We start from the raw sequence: 20,748 nt of genomic DNA, 5'->3' as shown, positions 1-20,748 counted from the left end.
ATTATTGAAAATAATAATAAAAATGAATCTTTTTTAAAAATTAAATCCTGGCCGGGTAGTGGTAGCACACACCTTTAATCCCAGCACTCGGGAGGCAAAGGCAGGGGGATCTCTGATTTCGAGGCCAGCCTGGGCTACAAAGTGAGTTCCAGGACAGCACAAAAACTAAACAGAAAAACCTGGTCTTGAAAAAAAAATAATAAATCCTACCTTCCTGACTCTGAAATGGGCCGTGAAATAGTTCCCCTACTATTACCTCCCTCTTTTTCAGTTTACTTAAATCGTGTACTTACCTGCAGATGTGTGACTCGATGTGCAGAGAGACTAGAAGACACACAGGTAAATGTAAAAGCCTACTAGGAGGTTGAGGGTGTTCGGACTTCCTACACATACCTCTGCAATTCCTTAAATCTTAATTATTTCAACATTAAACGTTTTAACCACCACAGGAATAGAATGAGTGCCGGCTACCTCATCTCTGGCCTGTGCCACCTCCCTGGACAGTATCACTTCTAATTTCACACTGTGCTGCCATATGGCTACAACATAATGAGTTTACCCAAGGTTGACTGTGAAACACAGAGCTGATTTAAAATTGTTTGTGGTTACAAGGACAGCAATAACACCTCTGGAGAGGAATGCCTACACACCACTTGATAACCTCCTGAGGACAAATTCAGCAGTAGGAATGCCCTGGGCATAAGGCACGCGCTTAAAGAGGTTTGGCCATGCTGCCAAAGGACAGTCAAGTAGTTCCCTTTCCCCAGCAAGGCCTGGCAGATGGCTAGACCCCACTAACTGGACAGAAGGAAAGCGATCTCCATGCTGGCTCCATGCCTCAGCTGTTGTTCACTGTACCTCTTCTTTTTGTAAACTATTCATATCCTGTGTCCATCTGCTAACAAGAGTTCCCCTCTTACTGATTTGCAAAGTGAGAATTCCTTCTCTGTTATTCATGCAGTATGGCCAGTGAAATAGCAGTCTACCGAAGATGTCCATGTACAGGACCTGCGAGTGTATTTCCCCTTCCAGTACAGCTGTCACTTTGTCATTACACAGTTGGCAGGGAACTTTTAAAAAGGTAGTTGGCTGCCAGGCAGTGGTGGCGCACGCCTTTAATCCCAGCAGAGGCAGAGGCAGGTGAGTTTCTGTGAGTTCGAGCCCAGCCTGGTCTACAGAGTGAGTTCCAGGACAGGCCCCAAAACCCTGTCTCGGGAGGAGCGGGGGGGGGGGGGGGGGGGGGGGGGGGGGGGGGGGGGGCAATTGGCCCAACACCACTGTTTGCATAATCTCTCCTCACTGGCTTAAGGACACCTTTAAGACAAGCTAAAATATGGCAGTGTTCTGTTTTTAGTTTATTTGTATGCTTATAGCACAATATCTTAATTATATCTAGTGTTTGCTTTTGTAACCTAAAAATTTTAATGGAATTTAACAAACACTTTTTCGACAGCACCTATATGATCAGACAGAAGAGAGGCAAAAATAGGTACAATATCATCCAGCCCAAAGTGTTAAAGTCCTCACAGTGTGCCAATGAAAGCGAGCAGCAGCCTGGTGTTACAACACCCTGTGATCATTCCTATGGGAACACAGCATGGTTTTCCCTTGAAAGGGTCACACATGACAGAGGGGCAGGCAGAAAATTCCTGACAGATGGAGCTGAGGAGATGGCTCAGTGGTTAAAGCACTTGCCATGCAAGCAAGCAAAAGGACAGGAGTTTGGACCCCCAGGACCCATGTAAATAGCAGATGGGTAAGTCAGCATGGCAGTTAATCAGTAACTCCAACCTCAGGAGGTAGAGACAGAGGGAACCTGGAGTAAGCTGGCTATCAGGACCAGTGGTACCACACCATTCAGTTGTGGTTGACTGACAGACCTTGCCTCAATGGAAAGTGGAGAGCAATGGAGGAAGACTTGCACTTTAAGTGGGTAAGTACAATTACATGGATTTGAAATGGGTGAGTGCAGTCACATGAGACATGAAAGGGGTGAATGCAGTCACATGGGATATGAAAGGGGTGAGTGCAGTCACATTGGATATGAAATGCATGAATGCAGTCACATGAGATATGAAAGGGGTGAGTGCAGTCACATGGGATATGAAATGCATGAATGCAGTTACATGAGATATGAAAGGGGTGAGTGCAGTCACATGGGATATGAAATGCATGAATGCAGTTACATGAGATATGAAAGAGGTGAGTGCAGTCACACGGGATATGAAAGGGGTGAGTGCAGTCACACGGGATATGAAATGGGTGAATGCAGTCACACGGGATATGAAAGGGGTGAATGCAATCTATAGTCAGAAGTTTTCCTGTGTCCTGGCTGGCCGGCAGTCAGGACAAATCTCTCCCACTGGAATCCCCCAAGTAAGCATGCTGAGGCTTATATTAATTATAACTGCTTGGCCATTAGTTCAGGCCTAGTATTGACTAGCTCTTACACTTAAACTCAGCCCATTTCTGTTAATCTGTATGTCGCCACATTTTCTATGGCTTTACCTGTGTGCCATTACATGCTGTTCCCTGGACTGCGGGCTGGTGTCTCCTGACTCAGCCTTCCTCTTTCCAGAATTCTCCTTGTCTGCTCGCTCTGCCTATACTTCCTGCCTGGCTACTGGCCAATCAGCATTTTATTAAACCAGTGTACAAGGGCATTATCCCACAGCATTTCCCCTTTTCTGTTTAATTAAAAAGGGAGGTTTTAACTTTAACATAGTAAAATATATTTTATTTGTGCAGAAATGTGGTGATATTTTATTTGTATGTTAATAAGTAAAGTTTGCCTGCAGATCAGAGAAAACAGCAAGTCATTAACACAAAAGTCAGGCAGTGGTAGCACACACCCTTAATCCATCACTTGGCAGACAGGGTATATTCAAGGCCATACTAGGGAATAGAGCCAAGCGTGATGACACATGCCTTTAATCCCAGTACCAACCATAGAGACCTGGAGGTCTGTACAGACAGGCAGTGACAAGGAAGTGAGGTAGCTGGACTAAGAACAAGGCAATAAAGATGCGGGTAGACAGGAAGTAGCTCACTTTTGGGAGCTGCAGAGCTGGTGAGGTAAGGCTGGTTGATGGCTCTCACTATTTCCCTGATCTCTAAGGCTTTCACCCCTATATTTGGCGCCATGTTTTTTATTTAATAAGACCGCTTAGAAATTCGTCTACAGCAGTCACATGGGATATGAAAGGGGTGAGTGCAGTCACATGAGATATAAAGGGGAGAACTAATACTTCTTGCTGAACCTTGACTAATACACCACAGCTTCCACCTGACTAGATTTTCTCTCTTCAACCCCAGACAATACTCTACAAAGAGACCCAAACTAGTCACAAGAAGTCCCATGAATACCCATCTCAGCTGACCCGTCACAACTGGCAGCCTGTAGCATCCACTGATCACAGTAAGACAAAAAAGTGAAGAGCCTTATTTCAGCCCCAACCTTTGAATACTATAGTAACTCCTAGAACACCCTAGGACAAGAATCAAGCTCCCACAGCCCTGTGCACTCCCTGACTACAGAACCCTGGAGAATCAGATGTGCACTGTATGTCACGGGAGAGAAAAGGTATATAGCTCCTGAGATCATGCACAACCTGATCCTTTCACCAAACCTTACAGAGGTGTCCTAACACTGGTACAGAGTTCTCAGGATGAAGAGACAAAAAGTTCCCGGTTCCAGTTCCAGCACCAACACTTACTGGCTGGTAAAGCTTGAAGCAAGTCAACTCTCTGGGCTTTGGTTACCCATCCTGGGAGTCGAAATGAGAATTTGCACAGGGTGTGGGTGTGGATCAGTGGCAGGGTGTGCTTGCCAGTGCAAAGCCTGGCATCCAAACAGAAACAAAGCACATGCTGTGGCCAGGACAGCCACGGTGGTAGCACTGTGTACACAGAACATGACCCACATGGAGCACCTGTCACTACTGCCAATCTATCTTGACTCCAACACTCCCATGCTTCTTCTTATTCCCTAATATATTCATATTCAAAACAGTAGGCAGCCTGGCCTGCAGGGCACTATTTGCATGTCATTTTCATAAAAGTCTCTGCAGCATTATCAAAGACTTCAGGCCTTTCCCTCCCAGCAGAGCAGGAAACTCATTAATTCTTCATAGGCAAACCACTTGTGTTTATTGAGTAGAAAATGTTCCAACAAAGTTCAAGCTCAGACTTAAAGGAGCCTCGTTTTTATCTTATTAAAATTGCATTTATTTGGTCTAGCATTGCTAAAAAAGAAAGACTTCACCAAAGCTACTGAAAAGCAGTGGCATGTGACATGCATACTTACCTCAGATAAGGAAACCTTTCTGTAAAGAACATTCATGGCTGGGAGTGTGCTGCAGAGGTATGTGTGCAGGATGATCCCTGATCATTCACCCCTCCCCCAAAAAATACATAAATCTGCTTTCAAGTAAATTATACATCTTTTAAAACTCTGCAGTAACCCAGGACACTAGGGATTTTTTGTGAAAAGGACACATGATATAATGCCATATCCTGACACAGAGCCACAGAAAACTCTGTGCAAATACATAAGGAAAGAAGCTAGGCAAAGTCTGTGATACTAAAAAGAAAAAGCAAAGAAATCTTAGCAGGGCTGGTATAAGAGCTAGGGTTCCCTGTGTGCCGTGCGAGCACTCCACCGCTGAGACCACCCCCAGCACACTCACAACCAAGATGCTATGTAAGTGATACAGCACCTGCCCAGCATGCAGAAGGCTCCAGGCTCTGTCTCCTGGATGCTCATTATCAACTAAGGAATGAATGCAAAGAAGACAAAGTATGTACATCTATACACATAATAGGTACCAGCCACAACAGAAAGATGCACTAACAACAATGAGAACTAACCACAATGAGATAATATATCCATGTATAGTTAATGTATAACACATGTAACTAGTAAGTGTTCATGTAAAACACTGTCATTTTCCCATGTGTACATGAATGCAAAAATTCCTACCGCATGTGTCTTAGCTGTTTTCTATTGCTGTGATAAACACCATAACCAAAAGTAACTTGGGGAGGAAAGGGTTTATTTCATCTTTTGCTTCCAGATAACAGTCCATCACTGAGGGCAGTGAAGGCAAGAACCTGGAGACAGGAACTGATGCAAAGGCCATGGCGGAGCACTGCTTACTGACTTGTTCCTCATGGCTTGCTTAGCCTTCTTTCTTATTTCACCCAAGGCTCTCCAGTCCAGGGATGGCACCGCCCACAGTAAGCTGGGCCTCCATCAATCATCACTCAAGAAAATGCACCACAGGCTTGCCCACAGGTCAATCCGCTGGGGAAATTTTCTCAATTGAGGTTCCCTCTTTCAAAATGCCTCTGGCTTGTGTCAAGGTGACATAAAACCAGCCAGTACAGCATGTGTGAGAATGAAAGTGTAGCTCAGAACAGTGGCTATCTAGAAGCAAGCAGAAGGAACTGGATGCAAGGAGAAAACTCAGCAACCGCCGCTATATGTGATGCTTCTTCTTGGGCTGGAGAAGACACTCATATGCCCTAAGTGCTGTAGCAGCCTGCAGAGTTCTTTTCTATATCTAACCAGTCTTTTAATGAAAAAAGCTCCAGAGACACAAGAGACAGACTCTCTTAGGGAACTGCCTCACTGAGCCAGAAGGGTCAAAGCAGAGTTCTCAGGTATGCAGGTCATACAGAGCTGGAGAAAAGAAAGTCCAGCATGACAAGCAGCCAACAAGTAGAAAGGGCCCAAAGTCTATCACATGGTGAACAGCGGACGACAGTGGCTTGTCCACATAAGGGAATATCAAGTCATAAAACAAATGAACCGGGTATGTGCTACATCCCTAGAATCCCAGCTCTTAGGGAGCTAAGGTAGGGTGTTGTAGAACATTATTTTAAGTTGTGTTACTTTTGTGTATGTTGCATTTGTTTAACTTTGTGAAGCTGTGTTACTGTGCCTGTCTAAAACACCTGATGGTCTAATAAAGAACTAACCAATAGCAAAGCAAGAGAAAGGATAGGTGGGGCTGGCAGGCAGAGAGAATATATAGAGGGAGAAATCTAGGAGCAGAGATCTAGCAGCTAGAGAAGGAGGAGGACTTCAGGGGCCTGCCACCTAGTTACACAATCAGCAATGGAGTAAGAGTAAGATTTACATAAGTAAAAGAACAGGGAAAGCCCAGAGGCAAAAGGTAGATGGGATAATTTAAGTTAAAGAAAGCTGGCAAGCAACAAACCAAGTTAAGGTCAGGTATTTATAATTAAGAATAAGCCTTTGTGTGTGATTTATTTGGGAGCTGAGTGGCAGGAGCAAAGAGCAAAAACAACAACAGTAGGGGATCTTAGTTCAAGGTCATCCTGTGCTACAAGTGGTCCCCAACTTACAAAGGCTCAACACAATTTCCAAACTTCACTTTCCAATACAACATTTTAACTGTGATCTTTCCCAGTCTCACAATATGTGTGAGATCCAACACCTTTCTCAATAGTGAGCAGCAGCACTGAGCCACAGTTCCCAGCCAGCCCTGCAGCAAGACCAGAAATCCTAATGCTGCACAGTGCACTACACCTCTAGGCTAGGAGGTCTGGAAGGCTACAGTGCTGTGTGCACTTTCAGCTTACAGCAGGGCACCAGGATGTAACCCCACTGTAAAATGAAGAACACCTCAACTGTCTCATGCTATAGCATAGACAAGCCTTAAAAATATGCAAAGCAAAAAGGAGGTCAAGCAGGACTCAAGAGGCTGAGACAGGAGAGTGGCAGGTCAAACCCAGTCTGGGATACACAGTGAGGCCCTGTCTCAAACAAACAAAAAGCAGTCAAGACGTGCTGTATGATTATAGTACATGAAATATTTAGAGATTCACCACAGAGACAGAGTGGATTACTGGTTTCCAGGGAAAGGGGTGCAAAGTAAGGCATAATGAGATATGGCTTTGCTTTCTGGCAAAGAAAGTATTCTAAAATTAATTGTGGTCATAACTACATAATTCTGAATATGCTTTCTAGGATCCTGAATGTGTGGGCTGGCAAGATGGTTCCTTGAGTAAGAGTGTAGACCTGAGTTTGAATCCTAGAACCTACAAGGTGGAAGGAGATCAGATTCCCAAACTTTGTCCTCTATACATCACAGGTGTGTTGTGGTATAACTACCTGCGCGCGCGCGCGCGCGCGCGCACACACACACACACACACACACACACACACACACACACACACACACATTTGTTTACATTGTGGACATTTTAAATGGGTGAATTGTATGGTATGCAAATGATATCACTATAAAGAAGGAAGGAGGAATGAGTCATGACGATGTTACCACAGGCCCCAAAAAAAAAAAAAAAAAAATCACTCAGAGTGCTTCACATGCAAAGAACAGAAACTTTATATCCATCCCCGCAAAGTGGAAAAAGAAAACTTAAAAAGGACTCCTTGGTTACCAGAATGCCCTGAAGGTCCATTAGTCATGCTCTGTTGTCCACCCTGCATACAGCGTGATGATCCGAGAACAAAGCAGGCAAAAGGGCTCCCCTGAGCACCCAAGAGCGAGTGAAGTACGTCACTGAGGCCCCAGGTCGCAGGCCTGCTACACAGCACAGCTCTCACTCAGATGGAAGCAGGGCAAACTAGACAGAGGGCAGTAGGTCACAGGGTGAGCCAGGGAAGGGCAGCAGGGAGATGCCAAGGAACAGTGCCCTGGAGCAGATGCCTCACGGCCCCTAGCAGGCTGGATAAAATTTATCTTTTTCAGCACAAGGGAACTCCATTCAAATGTCAGCCCAATAAAGAAAAAGAACCAGGTGATGGTGGTGCACACCTTTAATCCCAGCATTCAGGAAGCAGAGGCAAGTGGATCTCTGTAAATTCGAGGCCAGCCTGGTCTAAAAGAGAGTTCCAGGACAGCCAAAGCTGTTATACAGATAAAGAGATGGATGGATGGGGAGGGGGGGGGTGGAGGGATAGGGGGATGGAGGGATGGAGGGATGGAGAGATAGGTAGGTAGATAGATAGAGAAAGAAAGAAAGAAAGAAAGAAAGAAAGAAAGAAAGAAAGAAAGAAAGAAAGAAAGAAAGAAAGAAAGAAAGAAAGCCAGGCAGTGGTGGCACACACCTTTGATCTCAGCACTCAGGAAGCAGAGAGAAGCAGGTGGATCTCTGAGTTAGAGGCCAGCCTGGTTTACAGGGCAAGTTCCAGGACACCAAGGACTACACAGAGAAACCCTGCCTTGAGAAAAACAAAAACAAAAGTCAGCTGGAGAAGGAGAAATGAGAGGGCAAGGATGGGTAGCAAGTGATAATATAGCCCAAGAATCAGAGGTAGCTGATTCCCAAGAATCTAGGGAGTTGGAGTGGCACAGGGCAGGCTGGAGACACTGAGGAAATGGCCAAAAAAGAAAGGCCCTGAGGTGCATGCCACCTTAGGGCTTTGGCCAAAGCAGTCTTTACCAGTCAGGAAAGAAAAACGTCAAGCTCCCTAGCATGGCCTTCACTTGAGGGGCACCATAAATAATTTCTGCTCTGCCTGGACCAGCTCACTGAAATCATTCATCAAATAACACATATTAGCAACACCCAATGCTAACAACATCAAAGGGGGCAAGAAACAAGTGACATCCCTGTTGTTGGGTTGCTTTCACAGGGTGGACAATCCATTAGGACATAGCACAAATAAGAGTCAAAGAAGAATTCAGTCACAAGATCACAGGTTCTAACACGAAGACCGTTCCCCTGACTGGTAAAGGGGGCTGTCCCTCATACTAAGATCCACCAACGGACTTGCCCTTCTCCAGTATCTGGTCTCTTGCCTCTCTACTTGCACATAATATGTCCACAGCCAGCATCCCTCAACACCCTGTGAGAGCTCATCTCTTTCCAAATGACAGGGATCAACATCATCCATCTGGCCTTGGAGTAGAAATGTTCAAAAAAAGATGCTTTTTCACACCCGCACAGCAACATATATAAGATAGCAAGCAGACAGCAGCTTCTGGACCTCTGTCACTGAGGGCTGGCTAGTACACAGCAGGCAGTGTGAATGTAGAGAAAGACAGCAGATCAGGGCATGATGGGCAATCCTGTGACTGGCTGAGATGCATTCTCAGAGGGTGAATCCTAGAATGGGCAGGTACATCCAGGAGGTGCTAGGGGACGGAACCAATGCTTCACATGAGGTAGAGAAGGGCTCTACGTTGAATGTGCATACCCATAAGGGTCCAGCCAGCTCACAGAGGACCAACAACCCTGGGCCAGGGTTCCGTTTCCTCACTGCAACCCATGCAGGGAGAGTAAACAGCATGTGTGAGGGACTCGCTGTAAGGCCAGGCTCAGCCCTCACTGTCTCTCCAGTCACATCATCCTCAGCCCTGATGCTCAGTGCATGAGAGAATCCACAGCTGTGCCCTGTTGTGACATTCAGTGCTGGGAGGGAAGGGGGGAGGCTGGACTTCCACACTATCCCAAGAAAAGAGGAAACAGCATGTCAGAAAGGGAGAACAGAAAGGCTGGGATACTCACAACAGAAGTCCCTAGCACGAGCCACAGGAAAGAGAAGAACAGTGGTCCCACTCTCTTGGATCCTGTGACATCTCTGCCTGTCGTCTGCAATATGAACACCAGGATGAGCCTGGAAGAAGCTGCTTGTCTAATCCAGCAACCCTAGAGACACAGTCAAATGCAACCGGGCAGCTCAAGGGGCTGTGTTCTCTGGGCTCTGAGGAGCCCAGCACACCCTAAAGCTCTGAGAAACTGGTGGGAGTCCCAGCTACCCCTGGAAGGACCAGTTCCAGTGGGCTGGGGTGAGTCAGCTTTCTTAGAGATGCACAGCTAGAGGATTAGGTGGGGATGAGAAGCCGTGTGCTGTGACAGCTGGGGCACAGAGTAGACAGAGACTCCTCCAGACTCTGCTTACAAGCCAAACAGCTCTGAGCAAGTTACATGGCTTTATTTAGCCTGCTTCATCTGTAAAGGGGAAAACCATAGTCCCCTCCCCCACCAACTGCTATGAGGACTGGCACTCAGTAAACACTCCCACAGCCTGGCCACCAGCTCTGGTCACAGTACAGACACAGCATGGACACCCTGCTCTAAGAATGAGTTTTAGGGATCTATCCCTAGATTCCACACTACAAGGACATGATCAACCACTGCTGCTCCTGAGGCCAAGAGACTTTCCCCACATCCCACTTTTGTGTGTAGTCCTTGTAGGCCCCTTGCTGGCAGAAATCTTGGTCCCTGATGCTGGACGCCCTGTCACAGAAGGGCCTGCAGGGCTGCACATGGCACGTACTGAGAAGTGAGGGATCACCAGCGGACGGGAGCACTAGCCACAGGAAGAGGAAGGTCATTCTCTGGCCCAGGATCATGGCATTTTACCATGGCCCTCCTCCTGCTGGAGCATGGAGATCTGGGGAAGAGAGAAGAGCAAGTCTCTCTGTCCTCACTTCGCCACACTCCTCTCTTTTTCTGGACACAGCAGGGAGCTGAGAGTCCACTTGCTGCCCTCATGGTCTATAAACCACATAAAAAAATAACACCAGAGCAAAACATTACCAGGCTTTTGTTGCTGCGACTGGTGGAGAGAGGTGCCAGGGCCTCACATATGCCAACCCAGGTAAATGTTCTACCTGTGAGCAACACCCTAGCACAAGGGATTTTTTTTCTTATTTTTGTCTTCATTTAAAATTAATTCTAGTATCAATTTGCTATATTAAATATGCAAGGGAAAATATGACTCACATTTATTTTCAAAATGTTGCTGATGAAATGAGACATTTGACATGGCAACATGAAGTTCTCACTGAGGGGTTGAAAAAAGAATTACATACACAGTAGAACTACTTGCTAGTGCCTCCACAGCCCCCAGTCACATGGGGAACCCTCCACATATCAACAGGGACTTCAAGAGAAACCTGCTCCCCTAAATACAGTCCCCATGGGCTCCATGGCTTCCTCATGGGGATGCAAACTCCAAGGCTTCTAAGATGCTGAGAAGCAGGAATGTGGATACCAACCAGGTAAATAGCATTTCAAAGCCACAAGTCAGGAGACAGGTCTCTAAGAACACAGGGCAACAAGGACAAGAGAAGCAGGGCCTGTTTAATGCCAGGGCCGGACTAGCAGGACACATGACAGGGGAGTCCCTGCTCACTTCCAGCACCTGGGAATGAAAGTACTTTGCAGCAGCTGGCTACCCAGCACCTTTGAAGGCTAACCAGAATAATCCAGTCCACAGTCAGGAGCAGAACTCTGCTGAGGGAGGTGCTGGGGGCCACCTGCAGTTCCTCCCTACCAGATATCCTCAGCACACTCCATACAGAGACTAGAAGTTAGAATGTGGTCCTGGGTGTCACATGTGGGCCAGCAGCATTCTATGCAGGAAGCTCAAGGGGAGAATCATTTCCTGCTCATTCTAGCTATGGGCAGAATTCAAAGTCTTGCAGTTAGAGGACCAACAATCCCATTCTCAGCAGAACACTGCTCCAGGCTTCTCAAGGCCACACCCCATTCCTTGGCAACTGGTCCTATCTTCCCTGTGCAAAGCCAACAGCTGTGGACCAAGTTCCACTCATGCTGATTCTCTCCAACCATTTTTAAGAGTTCACGTGTGTAGCTAGAGTTTTCCTGCCTGGCCCACAGTCAGGACAAATCTCTATCACCTGTCAGTCCCACAGCCGTCAGACCCAACCAAGTAAACACAGAGACTTATATTGGTTACAAACTGTATGGCCCTGGCAGGCTTCTTGCTAACTGTTCTTACAGCTTAAATTAATCCATTTCCATTAATCTATACCTTGCCACGTGACTCGTGGCTTACTGGCATCTTCACATGCTGTTTGTCATCGTGGCGGCTGGCAGTGTCTCTCTGACTCAGCCTTCCACTTCCCAGCTTTATTCTCCTCCTTGTCCCGCCTATACTTCCTGCCTAGCCAATGGCCAATCAGTGTTTTATTTATTGACCAATCAGCAACACATTTGCCATACAGAACATCCCACAGCACACGTGGTTACATGGGCCCACCACATAGGCCAGAACTAACCCCCAGTTAAGGCCATCTGATTGACATGCTGACTCCCCTCTGTCATGTAACATGGCTTATTTACAGTTTCTAAGGATGGGGACACAGACCTGTGCCCCAGGCCACAGGCTGGTGATCATGTCCACCCCTGACATCCAGGCCTTCAGTGAATGGACACGTTCCATTTGAGAGCCTTGACCCTGTCCACTCCTCCCCAACAGCCTCCGCCCTTGTCCTCACTGCCTGCTTCCTCTTGCCCACTCTGCAAGGCTGAGCAGTAGTGTTGTTGTCCACCATGCCCTGTCGAATGACCTTAAATATCTTCTCCACAGCCTTCAAATGCCTCTAAAACCTTTACAGCCTCGGGTGCTTGGGCTACTCTAATCCCTTCCCAGCCACAGCTGTCCCCTGCACCCCACCCTCCATCTCTGAGGGGCAGCCTGGCTCCTTCACCACTTCCAGTCCCAACTAGACAGAATATCTTCAGAAGGGGTGTGACCATTCCCCTTGTAGGAGCCAGGTATTCTCCCAACATGCCCAAATTATGACCTTTATGACCGTCACAGAACTTCAGTCCCTATGCATATTCATATGTGCACTGGCCCTTACCCTGCTGGCCTCCATGGGCCATGTCTGCCTGGCCAGCATTCAGTCTCTGGCATGTCAAAGGTGCTCACACACGTCTGAATGGCTCCATTATGCCAGCACTCCTCCCACTTCAGCTGGGACTCAAACAGATCTATTGAGCAGTCTCATTTGCTCACACTCCTCAAGGTCCCAACAGTAGGGGCTGAAAGCTCTCCTGGCCACAGCACTGAGGCTGCACCTCTGCCCCAGCCTTACCCCAAGAACGAAGGACCTCACCATAGATGAGCACTTCCAAATACCATCCCTCACCTACCCCAGCAACATGCATGCCCTACTGTCAGCAGGACTCAGAGTCAAGCAGAGCCGTGCTAAAACACTAAGCATCAGCTCCACACTGAAAGGCTGCCTCTGTTCGCAAAGCCGATGTGTGGGGGTTTTTCTTGGCATTTAAAGTTAAGTGTGGCAGGAATTCCAACTGTGAGGTTGGCAGGGAGCAACAGCTCTTCGGGAGTCAACTGAGTCAGTAGCTCCAGAAACAACAGGCCCACGAGAGGCAAGGACCCAGGCCTTCTGATTCATATCACCTGCCTACTGCCTTTCCCACTTGAAAGACACCACTCCTGCCCCTCACCTCAAAGTGTCCCAAGAGCCTCCTACCTGGTCTCCCTGCTTACGCCCATCTCCCCTCTGTCTGTGTCTCTCTTCCTTAAAGCAACCAAAGCAGCCCTGTTTCACGGAGGCCTGCCCCTGCCACACAGCTACTCAAGTCCTCCCAGGGCTCTACACCCACTCCGAAGGAAAGAGTAATAGTCCACATCTTCCTTTGACCACATAACCCTGTCCTCCCCCTCAGCTCCAGCCACCTTGGTCCCTTACTCCTGTCCTCCCATGCCAGCCCTGTTGGAGGAGCAGAGATCTGTACTCAGAAGGCACCTTCTCAGTGAGAGGCCCCCAGCCACTGTTTCACCATGAGACCCTCCCTCCACTGCTGGCTCTAAGCTGCCCACCCTTCTTTCCTGCAGGCCTTTGATGGTGGCTGCCACCTTCCAACAGTCAGTGGTGCTCTATGGACGGAGCACAGATCTTGGTCAATTTTATAGCTGGCAAGTAACATGAGTTAAGTGAAAATTAACTGGATGAATAACTAACTTATCACGCTCTCAGGAAGTGCAAGAGATATCTCTCTGTGTGTCTCTGTCTCTCTTTAATCTGAAAGAATGGAGCTAGGCTGTGTTAGACAGTTTTATGTCACTTAACACAAGCTAAAGTTATCTGAAAGAAGGGAATCTCAATTGAGAAAACGCCTCTATAAGATTTGGCTGTAGGGCATTTTGTTTGTTTGTTTTTCAAGACAGGATCTAGGCACTGGGGATTTGGCTCAGTGGTAGAGCCCTTGCCTGGCAGGCGCAAGGCCCTGGGTTCAGTCCTTAGCTCCGGGAAAAAAATAATATTTTTATTGGGGTTGGGGATTTAGCTCAGTGGTAGAGCACTTGCCTAGCAAGCTCAAGGCCCTGGGTTCAGTCCTCAGCTCCAGGAAATAAAGAAAGAAAGAAAGAAAAGAAAGAAAGAAAAGAAAGAAAGAAAGAAAGAAAGAAAGAAAGAAAGAAAGAAAGAAAGAAAGAAAGAAAGTGAAACCGCAAAAAAAAAAAAAGGACAGGATCTGTGTAACAGTCCTGGCAGTCCTGGAACTCAATTTGTAAACCAGGCTGTCCTTGAATTCACAGAGCTCCACCTGCCTCTGCCTCCCGAGTGCTGGGTTTAAAGGAGTTCGACACCAAGTCCAGCTTGTAGGGCATTTTCTTAATTAGTAATTAAAGGGGCAGGGCCCAGCCCATTGTGGTGGTGCCACCCAGGGCTGGTGATACTGGGTTCTATAAGAAAGCAGGCTGAACAAGGCATGGGGAACAAGCCAGTAAGCAGCACCCTTCCTTGACCTCTGCATCAGCTTGTGCCTCCAGGTTCCTGGCCAGTTTGAGTTCCTATCCTGACTTCCTTTGATGATAAACAGTGATATAAAGTGTAAACCACATAAACTCTTTCCTCCCCAACTTGCATTTTGGTCATGGTGTTTTGTCGTAGCAATAGAAACCCTGAGACATGGGTCAAGCCAATTTTCCCTTGGCTGTCATGGCCACCTGATCTAATGTAGCCCCCTCCCATTACAGATACAGAAACTAATGGCTCCAGGAATGGCATACATTGGAGACTACCACACAGATCACAGGAAGAGATGCTAAAACCCACTCAGCTCCTTAGCCTCCTGGTGGAAGGTATAGTCTTTCTGTATGTGAGCTCATCCAGAAAGGGAAATTCTAAGAAAGACTCGGTCAAATACACATCCAAAGACCAGGAAGTGCACATAACAGAAGGTCTTACAGGAAGGTCATCTCTCATGCAACTCTCTTAGCCAAATCTTTTTCTCACTCCAGGCTAATGTGGAAGACAGCTGGGATCAACCACCATTTCTCAATCCTTATCAATGAAGATGAGAGGGGAGGTACTTCCTAACAGGCAGAGCTTGTGGCCTAATGAAGAAGCCAGTACGTGAAAGGGTGCCTGAGTCCCAGCTGCAGAGGAACAGGCAAGGCATTAAGGAAGCAGGCTGCAGATGAAGTGTGAAGAGTGAAAAGAGGGAAGGAACATTCCAAAAGGAGGGGAGGAACATTCCAGTCAGCTAAACGAACATGAAAATGGAAAGCCGGTACAGCACAGGATGTGGAGGACCCCAGAGCCGAAGCCCATCAGCACTGCTAAGGGCACAGCTCCAAAAAAGAATGAACGGGAGACGGGGCTAAAAAGCTGAGCAGCGGCCAGGTTATAAAGGTGTGAGATAGCACAAAGAAACATCTATGTGTGACATGCATTTCTACAGAAACAGCCAGCCTTGGTGAGTGTTGCCTAGAGGACAAAGCCACGTTTTGCAAATGACAAATCTGTGGTAGACCAAATATTGGTGGAGCAACAAGTCCTTGCTGGAACTCCATCCACCATCTGCACACAAAGCTCCCTTCACTGTCGGGAATGCTGGGGTAAGATTATGTGGTCTCCTCCCAGAGCTTCCCTGGTGGCAGACAACAAGCATGAGGTCCACCTGAAAGAGCAGGCAAGACCCCTGCACTAGACAGGTGAAAAACCAGAATGTGGACACCAAACAAGTCAGGAAGGAATGGGGCACACCTTTGCACACTCTCCTTCTGGGAGACTCCCAGACTGCCACCCAAAACAGGAACACTGTCACAGGGGAGGGCTACATGGCAGAAGAGCAGCACAAAGGCTGCACAGGCTCTCTGCCGGGCCCAGCCTCTCCCCTGTCCTGTCCTCAGCAGCAGCCTCTAGTGAATCACAAGATTCCCCATCAGTTCTGTGACATGGGAGCTGTTCTCAAAAGTACCTGATATGACGCAACATGGCAAGAAAGTCAAGCGGAAAGAAGTCTGTCTTTGGTAACGTGGGGTCACACTGAAAAGACTGGAATTGTATTAGTTTCCTATAGCAAACAACCACAAAGATAGTAGCCTAAAGAGGTAGAAATGCATTCCCTCTTGGCCATGAAAGCAAGGTGTCAGCAGACTGCACATGTGTGGTCTGTGAGAGCCGTTTCTGTCCACTTGTAGCTCCTGATGGCTGCCAGCCCTCCCTGGCTTTGGCTTGTAAATACATCGCTCCAGTCTCTGCTTCCATCTTTGCAAGGTCATCTTCCTTACTTCTGTCTCTCTCTCTGTCGAAAGTTCCACCTCTTAAGGGACCCAGAGACTGAATCGGGGCCTCCCAATTGCGGTATGATCTTCTCTTAGCTCAATGATATCTACAAAGACCCTGCTTCCAAGCAAGGTCACAGTCACAGTTCCACAAGTACAAGTATTAGGGACGACACTCTTTGACACAATGCAAAGACAAACTACCATGCCAGGTGTAGTGACACCCACTTGTATCCTCAGGAGACTGAGGCAGGAGGATCAGAAGTTCAGGGCCAGCCTACACTATAAAGAGACCCTATCTCAAAACATGCACACGCACTCGCGCACACAAACAAACATACACACACACACACACACACACACACACACACACACACACACACACGAGACAGTCTTTGATGGAAAGGGTCATTGACTTCTGTAACTCCACACAGCAAACTCCATTACTTTTATATCTCAGTTGACTCTTAACAACAAGTTACCATTCACACTTAAGGAGAACCAAAGCCTCAAGATGTAAAGGCAAAAGTCACACTGCCATGTGGCGCTTTTTATCTGGACAGTAGGCTCTTCATGTTTGTCCCTATGACAGTAGGATCTCCTACTCACTATTATTCCAGTATCTTCCACTCATCTCAAAACTATGGCACTGGTTTTCATAACAGGTCTTAACTGTGTGAGCAAGCCCAGTCCTGGTACAGTAAAAATGCAGTCAGTGTCTGGGCACCTCAGAGGACTTCCTCCATCTTCCAAGTCTCTGTGGCCCTTCAGTCAATAACTCCTGCTAACTCCCAACCACTCTGAAAGTACATTTTATAGCTCAATACAGTGAATGTCAAAGATTACAACTTTAACACTCACACAATGGGGTCTCTTATGAAGCATAGGAGCACGGCCTATTTTCTGTGCTAATGAATGGTTCTATTTAAGTTACTTCAATGTCAAAATCTTAAGGGCTGGAGAGATGGATACCATCACAATCTTACATGTCAGTGTCTCAGACTTTGGTTTGGGAACAGCATAAACTATGTTTGAAATCTTGAGATGTGCTTGTCTGAAACACCGTCTAGTCAGTGGCTGACTTGACCTTAGGTTTTTTCCCTGCACTGTCTCTTCATGACCTAAGGTCTAGAGAGGCGTCAGGCTATAGCCAATCACAGAAGGACTTTGGAGCTCTACAGCTTCCAGACTGCACCCAGGTATTACTTGCTTCCTGTTGCTGTCAAAAGATTGGAGTCTAGAGCCAGAAGGTAGGAACACAGAAATTCACAAGGCGCTTCCACGCAGAAAGCAAAAGCACCAGCCCACAAGTGAGACGAGCGAGAAAGCCCATCAAGTGGTCAAACCATCACACACTCCCGGACAGGCGCTGCCTCTCCCCGACCAGTTTCCTGACTCCACCAAACTCTCCAGGGCATGACCCGCGTCAGTTCCTTCCAGCTTCCCCAGGGAGCCAAGGAGTTTGGCAGAAGAGAACCTGCCAGGCTCTGGAGACACTTGGGGCAGCTCCTCGTCCTCCTCGCTCCTAGATGTGGCCACTGTCACCTCCCAGGCCCCACGCCCCCACTGCCGACCCCCACCCCACCCCGAGCCCCTCACACCGCCCAACAGTCTCCTCGGAGCCCAAGTTTCCCCCTGCCCTTTGGAGCCCAGGTTCTCCTCCCCAGACTCCTACTCCACCCGCTGTCCGTCAGGACAGCACAGCCACCTGACCTCTGACCCCTGACCCCGACCCGGCCCTCTCCGTCACACCCACCTGCCCGGGACCTTGCTGTTGCTGCGCTTCCAGAACTGCTTCCTGACCCCGTCGCTGGCCATGGCCCCTCCTCATCCCTCAGATCCGCAACTCTGACACCCGAGCGCTGCCGGTCCAACCCCGGCGGCCCTCTACTGTGCCCCGGTGGCCCCTCAGCGATCCCAGGACTCCCGAGCGTAGACCCTAGAGGCGCTTCCGCCTCCGTCCGGAAGTTGTGACTCGGAGCTCCCGGAAGTCCCGCCTTCGTCGCGGCTGATGCGCTTGATGCCATGAAAAGGCGACGCTGGGAAGTGCGCGTGGCAGTTGCGCAGTCCTGCGAGCGGAGTCTTCGGGTTGCGGGGGTTCGGGCTGCGCTGGGAATGATCCGGCTGTGCAGCGCTGGCTGAGGCCAGGCCGCAGGATGCCAGCCTCCGACCCCGGGGCGGGCTACCGGCCATGAACTCCGGAGCCACGTGAGTCTGGGGTCCCAGTCTGCATTGACCCGGGATCAGTAAACACGGCACCGTGAAGTGAAAGAAGCAACTACCACCGGAGCACTTCTGAGGCGATGGGGCGGCTTCAGCTGAAGAACCTAATAGGCAGGAAGGCGTGAAGATCAGTCATCTTGGCGGTGCTCGTACGCTTCAAACTAAGTCCGAAGTAAAGTGTGCTTTAATTGTGAGATACATGCAGGATCCAAAAGCTTAGCGTGGAAATATTAATTTTTTAATGTCATATTGAATGGTACTTTATTTATATTGGGTTCCGCAGAATAGATTTTTTAAATTTACTTTCGCGTTTCTTTTTGCTGTGTAACGTAGCTACCCAGAAAGCTTGAAATTACTTACGTGGTTGATGTTAAATTTCTATGGTCTTAGACTCAAGGCTGAGGGGTGAGAGGCTGACATGTCAGGCTGGATTAGTATGACAATGGTAGTGGCAACTACCCGATGTCTTTTAACACCCCCGCCCCTGCCCACCCCCACCATGCTCCCTGTTAGCAATGGTACTCCAGGCCTTCTGCATGCTAGGTGAGCACTCTACCACTGGGCAGCATATCCAGTACTGCTGTCTCTCACACTTTTTCTCCTTTTGATGTGGCCTCCCTATTTAAGCCGGGCCCTGACTGTATTCTCGAACACCCAGACTTCTAAACATATTGACAAGTGGTGTTTGTTGATTTAGCGTTTGATGGATGCAAGAAATCGCACTAAATCATTTTGTATGCATTAGCCCAGGTGTATGCCAGACCTGTCCTCGGTACTCAGAGCAGGGCGAATGGCTCAGCATTGTACCCATTCTTTAAGAGTACAGCCAGCTGGGTGGTGGTGGTGGTGGTGGCGGTGGCGGTGACTGCGGCGCAGGCCTTTAATCCCAGCACGTGGGAGGCAGAGCCAGGCAGATCTTTATGAGTTTGAGGCCAGCCTGGTCTACAGAGCGAGATCCAGGACAGGTACCAAAACTACACAGAGAAATCCTATCTCAACCCCCACCCCCCAAAAAAGAGTAAAACCTTCTGCAGCTCCTTAGAAACTGCAACATCTACCTGACTCCTCTTGTACTGTCCAAAAGAGTGGCACCTGGTCCGTTTTTTCATTTCCTGCACAGTGATGGCCCCAGGACCTGAAATAGTACACACTGTGTTTACTGCCTGGATGACAACCACAAGGCTCTCTGGGAATCCCTTTTGACACAAGCAGGAAACACCAGGGACAATGTCAACAGATCCTGTGTGATCCCTTCAGACACAACCTTTAGAGCGTAGCTTCAGGTCCTGCCGGGAATCCTGTGTCTAATAGACCTTGGAGTTGGAGAGATCTGACAAAACTAGATTAATAACCATTTCCTAGCATACCCTAGAGAGTTCCCTGAAAGAAAACTTTAGTGCTTCATCGCTATAACCCCAGCTTCTCAAGAGGCTGAGGCAGGGGAGTAGAAATTAAAAATTGAGTATGCTCACTTCAGGGATTATCATGGCCTTTGCAAAAGGATGACACACGAACTGCTGATGTGTTCCTCTGTGTTTGCGCACGAGCGTGTGTAGGCAGAAGCCAGGAGTCAGCATCAGATGTCTCCCACTATTGCTTGCCACCCTTTGAGACAGATCTCTCTTTACACTTGGCACTCATCCTTTGCCTAGACTGTTCTAGGGCTCTCTCTTTCCCTGCCCAGCCAGCATTAAGTAAGGTTCCAGGACACACCAGGCTTTTATACAAAAGCTAAGGATCTAAACTCAGGTCCTTGTGGTTATGCCACAGACACTTCACCCTCTGAGCCGTCTCACCATCCTAGTGTCTCATGTTTTTAAAACAAGAAACCTGAGCGCAGGTGTATAATTCCAGCCATCAGCCTGCAGATGAGGGATCCTCAAGTCTGAGATCAGCTTGGGCTGTATGGTCAGATCCTCTATCAAAAGAATTAATATATAAGAGATTGGGAGCGTAGTGGTACAGTGCTTACCTAGCACGTGCAATGCCTTGGATTCTCTTCCCAGTACTGAGGGGGAAAAGTCTTAGAATCCTCCCCTGGTGAAGTTCAATCAGGCCACTGGGGGCCAGGCATAGTGGTATACACCTTTAATCCCAGCACTTGACAGCCAGGGACAGGAGGATCTCAGTGAGTTCAAAGCCAGCCTATAGACCCTGACCCCCCCCCCCAAAAAAAAGGCTCCAGAGATCTCTTTCTGACCTCAGCATGAGACCTTCGCAGAGATGGGGTCCCA

At 48.1% G+C, this 20,748-nt stretch overlaps 1 protein-coding gene across 4 annotated transcripts in view; it reads right to left on the bottom strand.

Annotated features, from left to right (window-relative positions):
• Tbc1d22a (TBC1 domain family member 22A) overlaps nucleotides 1-18,530 on the bottom strand; it is a 301,414-nt gene extending 282,884 nt beyond the window's left edge. The window contains exon 1 of one of the 4 annotated variants that reach the window (XM_052748584.1): nucleotides 18,048-18,530. In XM_052748584.1, coding sequence (XP_052604544.1) covers nucleotides 18,048-18,318 — 271 coding nt within the window. In that variant the 5' untranslated portion in view covers nucleotides 18,319-18,530. Of the gene's footprint in view, nucleotides 1-9,504; nucleotides 9,687-18,047 lie in introns of those variants that run through there. The other 3 variants (XM_052748580.1, XM_052748582.1, XM_052748581.1) reach the window with 3 other exon arrangements.
• Nucleotides 18,531-20,748: the final 2,218 nt, after the last annotated feature.

Source organism: Peromyscus californicus, unplaced genomic scaffold, assembly GCF_007827085.1.
Source record: "Peromyscus californicus insignis strain IS unplaced genomic scaffold, ASM782708v3 Scaffold_20__1_contigs__length_68692818, whole genome shotgun sequence".
Lineage (NCBI taxonomy): Eukaryota > Metazoa > Chordata > Mammalia > Rodentia > Cricetidae > Peromyscus > Peromyscus californicus.
The sequence above is the reverse complement of the archived record's forward strand: the minus strand, read 5'-3'. Positions and strand labels throughout refer to the sequence as shown.